Here is a 13,116-nt window from a genome sequence, read left to right as displayed (position 1 = left end):
AACATTTTCTAACAGTACAGAAACCAGAAATGAACATTGTTTCCAATATGTGCCATGCAGATTACTGCTACCTCTTGCATGAAAGTAGCCTGTCCATGCTGAACACATACCATCATGGCTTCCAGTACTGTGAGGTGAGGCAACAACATGTCATCTTGCATGATGTAACAGGACATCTTCCTGAATGTTCGCAAATCCCGAGGCTGCCCGTTTACAAGGATCTGCCCTTTCATTCCCGTTTTCCTAGAAAGAGCATAAAGAAGAGTAAACTGTAAAATAAAAGTATTTTTGCTGTTATAGACTCAGCCAGCTCCATCATGATGATCATGCTCTCTCCATCATCTAGAATATCTTCAAGAGGTGGTGCCTCAAGAAAGTAGCATCAATCACCAAGGACCCTCACCATCCAAGACATGCCCTCTTCATTTTACTACCATTGGGAAAGAGGTACAAGAACCTGATGATCCACACTCAACATTTTAGGCTTTTTCCCCTTTGTAAGCAGATTTCTCAATGGTACATGAACCTGTGAATGCTACTTTTTTTTACACTATTTATTTATTTATGGTAACATAACTATTTTTTTGTCTCTGCACTCTACTGCTGACACAGAACAACAAATATGTTGTCGTACGTCAGTGATTCTGGCATGAGAAGAGCCGAGGCTCTTCAGTCTAACAGGCTAATATCCACGTGTCAATACTTTTTCCCATATGTAGTTTGGTGGTGTTTTCCCCAAATACTTCTTTAATAACAAATACCGCAATCTAACAATTATTTGGATCTATTAATAAATATCAATGTGATCTGCAGTTCTGGTCTCACCCATGTCTTTGCAATACCACTCCTGTCAGAATCTTAAAAGATCAGTCAGTCTCCCCCACCCTATCTATTTATATGGGGGGGGGGTGAAGGAAATCAGAAGTGATCTTCAATCGCTTCTGAAAAGTATAACCCTTAGTTCAAATCTCCACCCTAACATATCAATTCTGGTACAAAAATTAGTCTTGTTTGAAATTACTTCATCCAGTTTGTATAGACAAGGCACAGACTTGAATTTCTGCTACAAGAACATGTAATATGGAACTTGGGAGATTATTCTAAGGGTTCTTAAAGAGAGTGTACATCCTACTGAATTAACTCTCAAAGTAACACCATAACATAAAGGAGCAGAATTAGGCCATTTGGCCCATTGGATCTGCTCCGCCATGCAATCATAGCTGACTTACTATCTCTCTCAGCCCCATTCACCGGCTTTCTGCCTGTAACCTCTGATGCCCTGACTAATCAAGAACCTATCAACCCCCACTTTAAATATTCCCATTGATATGGCTTCCACAGCCATCTATGACAAATAATTCCACTGATTCAGCACCCTTCTGGCTGAAGAAATTCCTTATTTCTGTTATAGTCGGATGTCCCTCTATTCTGAAGCTGTACCCACTGGTCCTCGACTCCACCTCTATGGGAAACATCCTTTTCACATCCACTCTATCTAGGCCTTTCAACATTTGATCGGTTTCAATCAGATCCCCCCCCCCCCCCCCCACCATTCTTCTGAACTCCAGTGAGTACAGGCCCAGAGACATCAAATGTTACTCATACATTAAACCCTTTGTTCCAGGAATCATTGTTGTACACCTCCTCTCGACCCTCTCTGATGCCAGCACATCTTTTCTTAAATAGGGGGCTCAAAACAGCGCAAAATACTCAAAGTGCATTCTGACCAATTGTGTCACAAAGGCTCATCCTTGCTTTTTAAGTGAAGTCAAGTCAAATCAAGTTTATTGTCATTTAACTATACACAAGTACATAACGTATATAACCATATTATATAGAAAGAAATGAGACGACATTTTTTTGAACCAGTGTGTAAAGCACAATAGTACACATAACACATATACACAGTCCTCCTGAAGGGTCTCGGCCCAAAATGTCAACTGTACTCTTTTCCGTAGATGCTGCCTGGCCTGCTGAGTTCCTCCAGCATTTTGTGTGCGCTGCTTGGATTTCCAGCAGTTGCAGATTTTCTCTTGTTTGTGATTGAAACTCATAACACACGACAATTTATGAAGGATAAAGTCTACAGATCAATCACGCATAAATAACAAACAACAAACTAAAGTGCATTAATATTAAATATTGTAAGGTATAGAACAGATTAACCAATGACATTTCGAATATGATGTGACAGGGAGTTCAGAAGCCTAAAGGCCTGGGGGAAGAAACTGTTTCTCATCCTGACTGTTTTTGTCTTTATGTATCACAGTCTCCTGCCTGATGGTAGAAGGTCAAAGAGGATGCTGGATGGATGGACGGATAGAATGCTTAATAATAGTAAAGGTCCTGTGTACGCAGCTATGATCCCTATGATCCTCTCAGCTGTTCTCACTGTCCTTTGTAGGGAATTCTGGCTCATCTGCTCCTATACCAGATGGAGATGCAACTTGTCAGGATGCTCTCAAATTGTGCTCCTGTAAAATGCAGCTAAGGCAGTGGTGCCTCAAACGCCTCAGGAAGTGGAGACGCTGGACGCTGCTGTGCCTTCTGTTTCAGATATTAAGGGATCAGGTGAGGTCATCCGTGATGTGAACTCCCAGGAACTTGGTGCACATAACTCTCTATACAAATGAGCCCTCTATTCGCGGGGGGGGGGGGGGGTAGTTTGTCTGTACCTTCCTGAAGTCCACAATTACTTCCTTTGTCTTCTCCACATTCAGGCTTAGGTTGCTGTCCTTCTCACACCAATCCACCAGCTGCTCCACTTCTTCTCTGTACTCAGACTCATCATCATTCTTGCTAAAGCCAGTCACTGTTGTGTCATTCACAAACTTGACTGAGCTGGATCCTGTGACACAGTCACGCGCCGGCAGTGTGGACAGCAGCGGACTGAGCGATGAGATCCCATTTACCAGGTGGGTCAGGACCACGTGGAGGGCAGAGGCTATTGCATCATCAGTGGATTGATTTGAGTGATAGGCAAACAGGAAAGGGTCTAATGTAGCCGGCAGAAAGGCTTTAATGTGCTCCACGACCAGCTGCTCAAAGCATTTCATAATGGTTGATATCAATGCCATCAGACGATAGTCATTTAGGTAGGCTACTGTTGCCTTCTTTGGCACTGGAATGATGGTTGCTGCCTTGAAGTCCGAGGGGACAATGGATTGTTCTTGAGAGATGTTGAATATATCCATCAGCACCTCTGTCAGCTGGGCTGTATTCTAGTCCTCTTGAAATGAATGCTAACGTTGCATTTGCCTTCCTCACCACAGATTCAACCTGTAAATTAACCTTTGGGGAATCCTGCACAAGGACTCCCAAGTCCCTTTGCACATCAGTTTTTTGAATTTGGTCTCCATCTGGGAAATAGTCAAATTTAAATAAAGGTGTATTTGGACTTGTTATCTCTCAGTTGTCTTCTCAGTGTTCTTTACTTTGCAATTGCTTATCAGAGATAATTTTGGGGTAATTATTTTGTATAGAAGAACATCAGGCACATCAGGAGCAGCAAACGACTGCCCATTGTTGCCTACTTTAATTCAACAGATTCTATAATCACCATTTCATGTTTGTCCCAAACCTGGTAGTTTATATTTTTTCCCTTAAGAATTTAATGCTCTGTCTGAGATGTAGTGATGAACTTCACTAATGTTTACCTTCCCCCTATAGGTAAATGGATAATCAGTGTTATGTCACAAGAAATCAATAGCACCAGTCACTCACCTGTATCCTGCCAAAATATTCATGAAGGTGGACTTGCCAGCGCCTGAAGGACCCATAATGCCAATGAGCTCCCGACTGCAGAACTTTCCAGATAGGCATTTTAAAAGAGTCTTGTATCCTAAAAGGGAAATTTAAATTTGTACATTAAAAAATGGGGTTGAATTGGAAAAGATGATCCCTTGGAGATTTATTTGAAATCAGGATAGGTCACAGATCTCCTTTTTGAATGTCGAGAACAGGCCAAAAGATGATCCTAAATTGGCATCAAATTGTTAAAAAAAAAGTGACGAAGAATGTGATTTGGGGATAGAAGGGGGCTGACTCCCTAAGCCTTCCCTAATGAGTGTGTATATCCACAAGACAGTGGAAGTTTGAGATTAGAGTGCCAACCACAGCTCATGAGCCCCATCTGCCTGAAGTGCCAGCAACCCAGCGTTCCCCCTTATCAGTATAAAAACATTTCTGCTGGGCTTAGTACCTAAGCCACACATGAAGGCGGTTGTCAGAAGCTATGGGAGACACACACCATCAGGGGTATTTATTAGGTAGTGGGACCTTATCCTCACTACCACACCCCAGCTGTGACAACCTTATAAATAAAGCTGTGAATAAGGGTGGGGAAATGCAACCCACAAATTATTAGCCCCAAGTGAGAAAAAGAATCAAAGCTTCAGAAAGCTTATTGGAAAGGAAATTTCCTTTCAATATCTCAATATAAAACCAAATGCTGATTTCTGTAATGCACTTCCAGACTAAGATTCAACAGCTAATGAAAGGGAGCTGGCAGACTTTCTGATTGGCTCTTAGACATTGCTTTTCTTCACTCTGAAAAATTTTAAACACTAGAATTAGATGCCAACAGCTAACAAAATCTCAGTTCAGGAGCAGATTGTGTTACATGATGTGGTGAACTACATATACCTGTCTGGACACGCCCCCCTGCTGACTGCTCCTGTGGCTCCTACCACAGACCCCGGTATAAAGGCGATTGAGTCCTCAGTCCTGAGTCCTGCCCTCAGTCTCCAGGATGTAGTATGGTGGTCAATTACTGCTTGTTCTTTCTTCCAGTCAATAAAAGCCGGTATCTCGCCTCACGTCTTGGAGAGTTATTGATGGTGCATCAATTTTATTGACTGTAAGTTTAAAACATGGACAGCATTTTACGTCCGGAAAAATTAGACATTGATCCTCAAGACTCAGAAGCAGCTCTTGCCTTTGAACTCTGGCTTGCATGCTTCCAATCATACTTGGAACAGATTCCAGTGACTGAGCCTGCCACGAAGTACAAAATATTACTATCTAGAGTAAGTCCAAAAGTATTCTCCCTTATCAGGGACCTACCAACCTACCAAGGGGCACTGGACGCCCTCAAAAGACAGTACCTGCGGCCGGTGAACACCGTCTGCGCAAGACATCGCTTAGCGACGCGGCGACAGCAACCCGACGAGTCGAGCGCCGTGTTTCTCCGAGCCCTACAGACACTTGTGCGGGCCTGCGACTGCAAAGCTCTGACGGTGGAACAACATGTGGAGCTGCTAGTACGAGACGCCTTCGTTACGGGGATCAGGTCAGTGTACGTGCGCCAGCGGCTGCTGGAAAATGCCGATCTTACCTTACGCTCGGCGATCGAGACAGCCGACACACTGGAGGCTGCTCTGCACAACACTGACGCTGTCCAGCCGCGCAATCCCCCGCCGGTTCCGTGGACACCTCAGACCCCGCCGCCGTCGGTTCCCACGAGCGAATTCACCAACGCCGCTGCCAGTCGCGAGTCCACGAACTCCCCGAAACCGACCACAGCTGCTGCCAGTCACAAGTCCGCGCATTGTTACTTCTGTGGATTCGAAAAGCACCCCCGAAAACGCTGCCCGGCCCGAGAAGCGACCTGCTCCAGCTGCAGGAAGAAGGGCCATTTTGCCAAGGTCTGTAAGTCTAAACCACGAGTGGGGTCAGGCAGCGCTGCGTGTGAGGCGTGGGGGCCGCCATCTTGCCTGCCTGCCTCGTGCGAGACATGGGGGCGGCCATCTTTGTCGGCGCCACATCACCCCGCCCCCGACCCACCAGTGCTTACCGGGCACCAAGACGGCAGTTCAACTCTGGCCTCCGTAACCCTCGACCAAAGCGCCCCACACCAGATTGCAAGGTCAATGATGGACATCCTGGTGGAGGGGCACAGGACTAGCTGCCTGTTTGACACGGTCAGCACTGAGAGTTTTATTGACCCGGACACGGTGCAACGCTGCGGACTCGTGACATGGCCGGTAAGTCACAGGATCACCTTGGCTTCTGGGTCGCATTCCACAGACATCCGGGTGGGTTGTGTAGCGACATTGGTGGTGCAGGGCACAGAATATCGGAACTTTGCGCTACTGGTCATGCCTCAACTGTGCGCGTCTGTGCTATTGGGGCTGGACTTCTAGAGCCACCTCGAAAGTGTGACTATGGCATATGACGGGCCCCTCCCACCACTCACTGTCAGGAATCCTCAGTTTTGTGGGACTTCGCCATAAACCCCGCTACTGACCACACACACACACCGACCCACACGTCCCACCCAGCACCGTGCCGACAGCTGCGCTACTGACACCACTTGCAGCCTCTCCACCCTCAAGATCCCTCCCCCACCGCGGTTCGCCAACCTGACCCCCGACTGTAAACCTGTGGCAACTAAAAGCAGGAGGTACAGCGCAGGGGACAGGGCCTTCATTAAGTCGGAGGTGCAGCGACTGCTCAGGGAGGGGATCATTGAGCCAAGCACAAGTCCTTGGAGGTCCCAGGTGGTTGTTGTTCGGACCGGGCTGAAAAATAGGATGGTCGTGGACTATAGCCAGACCATCAATAGGTTCACACAGCTTGACGCGTACCCCCTACCTCGCATCGCGGATATGGTCAACCAGATAGCTCAGTACAAGGTGTACTCGACCATAGACCTGAAATCCACTTATCACCAGCTCCCCATCCGCCCGGAGGACCGCCCCTACACCGCCTTCGAGGCGGGCGGCAGGCTCTATCACTTCCTGCGCGTCCCCTTCGGTGTCACAAATGGTGTCTCTGTCTTCCAGAGGGAAATGGACCGGATGGTGGACCAGTGCCAACTGAAGGCCACATTTCCCTATCTGGATAATATCACCATCTGTGGTCATGACTGGTCGGATCACAACGCCAACCTCCAACGATTTTTCCAAGTGGCCAAAGCCCTGAACCTTACTTATAACAGGGACAAGTGTGTGTTCGGAACCACCCGGCTCGCTATCCTTGGGTATGTCGTGGAGAACGGGGTCATTGGCCCTGATCCCGACCGTTAGAACTCCCTCTTCCCACCACCCTCAAAGCCCTCAGACGGTGCCTGGGCTTCTTTTCCTATTACGCCCAATGGGTCCCCCATTACGCAGACAAGGCCCGCCCCCTGGTCAAGTCCACCACATTTCCCCTCTCTGCCGAGGCCCGCGCGGCCTTCAGCTGCATTAAAAGGGACATTATCAAAGCAACGATGCATGCGGTGGACGAGACCATTCCCTTCCAAGTAGAAAGTGACACCTCCGACTTCGCGCTGGCTGCTACCCTCAATCAGGCAGGCAGGCCAGTAGCATTCTTTTCTCGTATCCTTCAAGGCTCTGAAATTCGGCACTCCGCGGTGGAGAAAGAAGCCCAGGCCATAGTGGAAGCTATTAGGCACTGGAGGCACTATCTCGCCGGCAAAAGGTTCACCTTGCTGACCGACCAGTGTTCGGTTGTGTTCATGTTCAGCAACCAACAGCGGGGCAAAATCAAAAATGATAAAATTTTGCGGTGGAGAATAGAACTCTCCACCTACAACTATGATATCCTGTACCGGCCTGGAAGGCTCAATGAGCCCCTGATGCCCTATCCCGGGGAGCGTGTGCCAGCGCACAGCTCGACCAGCTATACGCCCTCCATGCACATCTTTGCCATCCGGAAGTCACCTGATTTTACCATTTCGTGAAAGCCCGGAACCTGCCGTACTCCCTTGAGGACATCAGGACGATGACCAGGGACTGCCAAGTCTGCGCTGAGTGCAAACCGCACTTCTACCGTCCTGAAAAGGCACAACTTATCAAGGCCACCCGCCCCTTTGAGCGACTGAGTGTTGACTTTAAGGGCCCCCTTCCCTCCACCGACCGCAATGTCTACTTTCTCAACATTATCGATGAGTACTCGCGGTTCCCCTTTGCCATCCCCTGCCCCGACACCACTGCCACGTCCGTCATAAAAGCCCTGCGCCAGCTCTTCACTCTGTTCGGATATCCCTGCTATATCCACAGTGATAGAGGGTCCTCCTTTATGAGTGACGAGCTGCGCCAGTACCTGCTGGCTAGGGGCATTGCTACTAGTAGGACCACGAGCTATAATCCCCGGGGAAATGGACAAGTGGAGAGGGAGAATGCCACGGTGTGGAAGGCCACACTTTTAGCCCTTAAGTCAAAAGGGTTGCTGGCCTCTCGATGGCAGGAGGTCCTCCCCGAGGCACTCCACTCTATCCGCTCCCTGTTATGTACGTCCACCAATGCCACCCCTCACGAGCGCCTATTTTCTTTTCCCAGGAAGTCTGCCACTGGGACCACCCTACCGGCTTGGCTGACGTCCCCAGGGCCAGTGCTGCTCCGGAAACATGTGAGGAGCAATAAATACACCCCGCTGGTCGAGAGGGTTCACCTTCTACATGTGAACCCCCAGTATGCCTACGTGGTCTTACCTGATGGGCGGGAGGACACGGTCTCCGTCTGCGACCTGGCGCCCGCAGGAGCAGCAGACCACTACCCCGAACACTCCACGGTAACTATGAACCCTGTACCCGAGGTGACACCGCGCACACCGAGCCCTACACAGACTCCTCACGACACTCTCTACCGGGCGTCTCGCAAGTGCATATACCAGGCGCCTCGCACACGCATGAGGGATCACTGACGCCTAGTGGGCTGACACCTCCAGTTAGGCCGGAACCAGCACAACCACCGTCTCCGGTGCAATCACAGCCGGTGCTACGTAGATCGCAGCAACAGATTCGACCACCTGATAGACTTAACCTGTAAATATACTTGTAAGAAACTTCGCCCCGTGGGGACTCTCTTTTAAAACAAAGGGGGGGTGAATGTGGTGAACTACATATACCTGTCTGGACACGCCCCCTGCTGACTGCTCCTGTGGTTCCTCCCACTGACCGTGGCTCCTCCCACAGACCCCGGTATAAAGGCAATTGAGGCCTGAGCCGAGCCCTGCCCTCAGTCTCCAGGATGTAGTATGGTGGTCAATTACTGCTTGTTCTTTCTTCCAGTCAATAAAAGCCAATATCTCGCCTCACGTCTCAGAGAGTTATTGATGGTGCATCACATGATTAGCAGCGTGCTTGGAAAGAAGGTGACATCATTGTGTAAGGTCAGAAATAAAGTTTCCTACAATGATCATTTCAGCAGAAACCTGAAAGGGTTGGTAACAGCAGCCTTCCCCCATCCCACTCTACTCTTCTGTTACTTTGTAATCGTCTCGAGCCTAGTTTCCTTCAAGATACAGATTTCAGACTTCTTATTAACTCAACCATTGAGGACCACAGCAAATACTTTAATCTTTCCAAATCTACTCATCAACTGAAGAGATTCTGCAGATGCTAGAAGATGTGAGCAACATAAACAAAATGCTGAAGGACCTCAGCAAGTCAGACAGCATTTATGAAGAAGAATAAACAGTCAATGTTTCAGGCCAAGATGCTTCATCCTAGATTCTGGCTTTTTGTGTGAGTTAATCTACATCTCTCCTCTTTTAGGTGCTTTCAACCATTGACCAAGCTTTTGGACATTAGCCCCAAAATCATCTCAGTGTTGTCACCTTTGAATGAGAACACTCCTATGAAGCATACTAGATGCTTAACTACAATAAAACCACCACATGAATGTATTAAAATGGCAAGACACCAATTCTGAGTGAATCCCATCAATATAAAGGCTGCATGCTATTGAGCAGAAATTTTTATTTATATACAACCCTATTAAAATGATGCAACTTGGAAATGAAGTTGTACACTGTGGAGTTATATGGAGGTATTAATGTAATAAGGTGATCACAGGAATTGATAGCAGAAAAGAGAGAAGCTATTTCCTCTGGTAATTGGGGGCTGCATTCAAGGCCACAATGTTAAAATTAGAGCTAGGCTATTTAAGAAACACAAAGGACAGTGGGAGATTTTGTCACCAATTAAGAAATAAGATTGGAAGTTAGCTGAAAATTGCAACATTGAGACTACTGAATTTCTCTGGACAAGGACATTAAAGATAGAAGTAACAGAGTTAAAAGTGATGAACTTAGTTAATAGAGGACACAGTGGCATGTCTACTTCATGCTGCCTTGCAGTGCCAGAGAACCAAGTTCAATCCTGAACTCGGGTATTGTCTGTCCAGAGTATGCACGTTCTCTCTGTGACGGTGTGGGTTACCTCCATTTTCCTCCCACTTCCCACATACACGTGGATTGGAAGGCAAAGTGGCCACTGCAAACTGTCCATCCAGCCAGATGGGACTCATCAGTTGCGGTTGGCAGCTCAATTGGGAGAAAGAAAACTCTGATTTTAAACCACCGCTGCCTTGTAACTATACCCACTCATAGGGAAGGCTTCAGGAGTAAACCCCAAGAGAAAAATCTGGAGCTGAAGTCCCTGAGGCAGTTCTTCCTTGAGTTCAACACCAACTGGCAACTCCTGTGATGCTGCCAGTGCCAAACTGTATCGGTCTCTGTTGCTCCCTTGGATTTATCAGATGTGTGGAAAGAGGGAGCCTGCTGCATGGGCAACAGCTTGATCTCCATATCATATTGCCCGGGTCTGCATACTGGCTTGTACATCATGTAGACAGCTAGGACACAACACCCATGGTTGACCACAACCAACAGAGCACCTCAAACTGCCCCTAGTGTGTAGGTGAGTGACACAGTCTGGGGCAGTACATGGGAATGTGGGGAGATACAATAGGATTTGTGTAAATGGGGACTTGATGGTCATGGATCAACTCCATGACCTTTGCACAGTGATTAAACCCAATACTCGAGAGGCTGAATGCGTTACTCAGATTTTAGCTTGTGATATCATTTGGTCTCTTATCACAGATTATCTCAATTACACTTGCTCATTAATACAAATATCTGATCAGCCAATCATGTGGCACCATCTCAATACATAAAAGCAGACATGGTGAAGAGGTTCAGTTGTTGTTCAGACCAAACATCAGAGTGGGGAAGAAATGTGATCTAAGTGACTTTGATCATGGAATGATTGTTGGTGCCAGACAGGATAGTTTGAGTATCTGAGAAACTGCTGATCTCCTGGGATTTTGACACACAACAGTCCCTAGAATTTACAGAAAATGGTGTGGAAAAAAAATCTAATGAGAGGCAGATCTGTGGGTGAAAACACCTTGTTAATGAGAGAGGTCGGAGGAGAATGGCCAGATTGGTTCAAGCTGACAGGAGGGTGACAATAACTCAAGTAACTACAGGTTAAAACAGTGGTGTGGAGAAGAGCAGCTCTGAATACATAATGCACCAAACCTTGAAGTGGATGGGTTTCAGCAGCAGAGGACCACAAACATACACTCAGTGGTGTGACGCACGGCTACGTGCACCTTCTTGGGTCCCTCCTGTACTTAATCAACTGGTACATTAGGTACAGGAGGGACCCAATAAGGCGCACGTAGCCATGTGTCACACCAGTTGGTACAATGTCTTGTTGAGCTAAATGCTTCATCTTATACCTAATCCATGTTGTTCTGACCTGGAATAGAATGATGCTGAGTAGTAGGGTAGGGTATAGTAGGGTAACCACATCAATACAAAAGGTGCCTGTTATTCTACTAAATAAAAAAATCCATCAGCAATAATTAACAATGGGTAACATGAAGGGACTGGAGAATGTAGGATTGGTCTAAGAGTCGTAGAATCATAGAACACTAAAGCACAGAAATAGGCCCTTTAATCCATCTGGTTTGTGCTGAACTATCATTCTGCCTAGACCCATTGACCTGACCTGGACCATCATGTACTTCTCAAAATTTCTCTTTAATGTTAAAATCAAACCTGCATCCACCGCTTCTGCAGGCAGCTGATTCCACACTCTCACCAATCTCTGAGTGAAGAAGTTCCCTCTCACACTCCCCTTAAACATTTCACCTTTCATCCTTAACCCATGACCTCTAGTTGTAGTCCCATCCAACCTTAGGTCTTAATGGAGTTGCTACTCAAAATGGTAAGAGGTAAGGGATGGTGAGATCAGATTTCTTCAGAACTTTCAAGAGGCAATTCAAGTTCAAGTTTAATTGACATTCAACCATACACATGAATACAGCCAAACAAAACAGTTTTCTGGATGTATTGGTATTAGAACTGGAGGAAAGGGAACTTTGGAGGCATGAGAGAGAAGGTAGTGAATCATGGAATTCATTGCCACAGATGGCTGTAGAGGCTAAATCATTCAGTATATTTAAAGTAGAGGCAATAGTTAGTAAGGGTGTCACAGGTTACAGAGTGAAAGCAGGAGAGTAGAGGTGAGAGGAAAAATAAATCTGCCAGGATCGAATAGTGGAGCAGACGCCATGGGTCGATGAACTACGTGGCCTAATTCTGCTCCTATGCCTTACGGATGAGATATAGGAGACTCCAAATGTTGGAATCTGGAGCAACAAACTATCTGCATGGAACAACTCAGAGGGCTAAGCAGTATCAGTTTGTTGGGGGGGAGGGTGGGTGGTAGGGGATGAAGTAATTTTTGACATTTCAGGTTACACCCCTCAACCATCAGGCTCTTGAACCCAAGGGGATAACTTCACTCATCCCATCAGTACACTGTTTCCACACAGTCTATGGACTTACTTTCAAGGAAATCATCTCACGTTCTCGATATTTGTTGCTTGCTTATTTCTTTCTTTCTTTTTGTATTTGCACAGTTTATTCCCACATTGGTTGTAGTCTATCCTGTTAGGTGCCATCATTCATGAATTCTATTCTGTTTCTTGGACTTACTGTGAATGCCCTCAAGAAAATGAATCTCAAGGTTGTATATAGAAACATATATGTACTTTGATAATAAATTTACTTTGAACTTTGATTTGAGCTACCATTGAATTATGAGGTTCCATTTTTACTTTTTGCATTACCATTGAAGAATCTTTCAAAAGAGCTTGCACATTTTTGATGGGATGAAAGCATCTCTGTGCTACAATAAGTATGAAGATACAGATCAAATGACAAGATCAGTTTCATGGTATCCCAAGCTACACATCATAAAATAAGTACACAATATCTCACTGGGATTTACTAATAAGGAAAAAATTCTATAACATGACTGAAGTCCTTCTGGGATGGGGACCGTCATTAGTACTTGTATTGGAGACATAA

The 13,116-nt window shown here is 46.5% G+C and overlaps 1 protein-coding gene across 3 annotated transcripts in view; it reads right to left on the bottom strand.

The window, feature by feature from the left end:
* Positions 1 to 13,116, bottom strand: part of LOC140716927 (ATP-binding cassette sub-family G member 4-like) — a 204,148-nt gene that overhangs the window by 54,134 nt on the left and 136,898 nt on the right. For all 3 annotated transcript variants that reach the window (XM_073030045.1, XM_073030043.1, XM_073030044.1), the window contains exons 3-4: positions 3,724 to 3,841; positions 111 to 243 (exon numbers count right to left, since the gene is read on the bottom strand). In XM_073030045.1, the coding sequence (XP_072886146.1) occupies positions 111 to 243; positions 3,724 to 3,841 (251 nt within the window). The remainder of the gene's footprint in view (positions 1 to 110; positions 244 to 3,723; positions 3,842 to 13,116) is intronic.

Source organism: Hemitrygon akajei, chromosome 26, assembly GCF_048418815.1.
Source record: "Hemitrygon akajei chromosome 26, sHemAka1.3, whole genome shotgun sequence".
Classification (NCBI taxonomy): domain Eukaryota; kingdom Metazoa; phylum Chordata; class Chondrichthyes; order Myliobatiformes; family Dasyatidae; genus Hemitrygon; species Hemitrygon akajei.
This window is presented reverse-complemented; position numbering and strand designations above follow the sequence as displayed.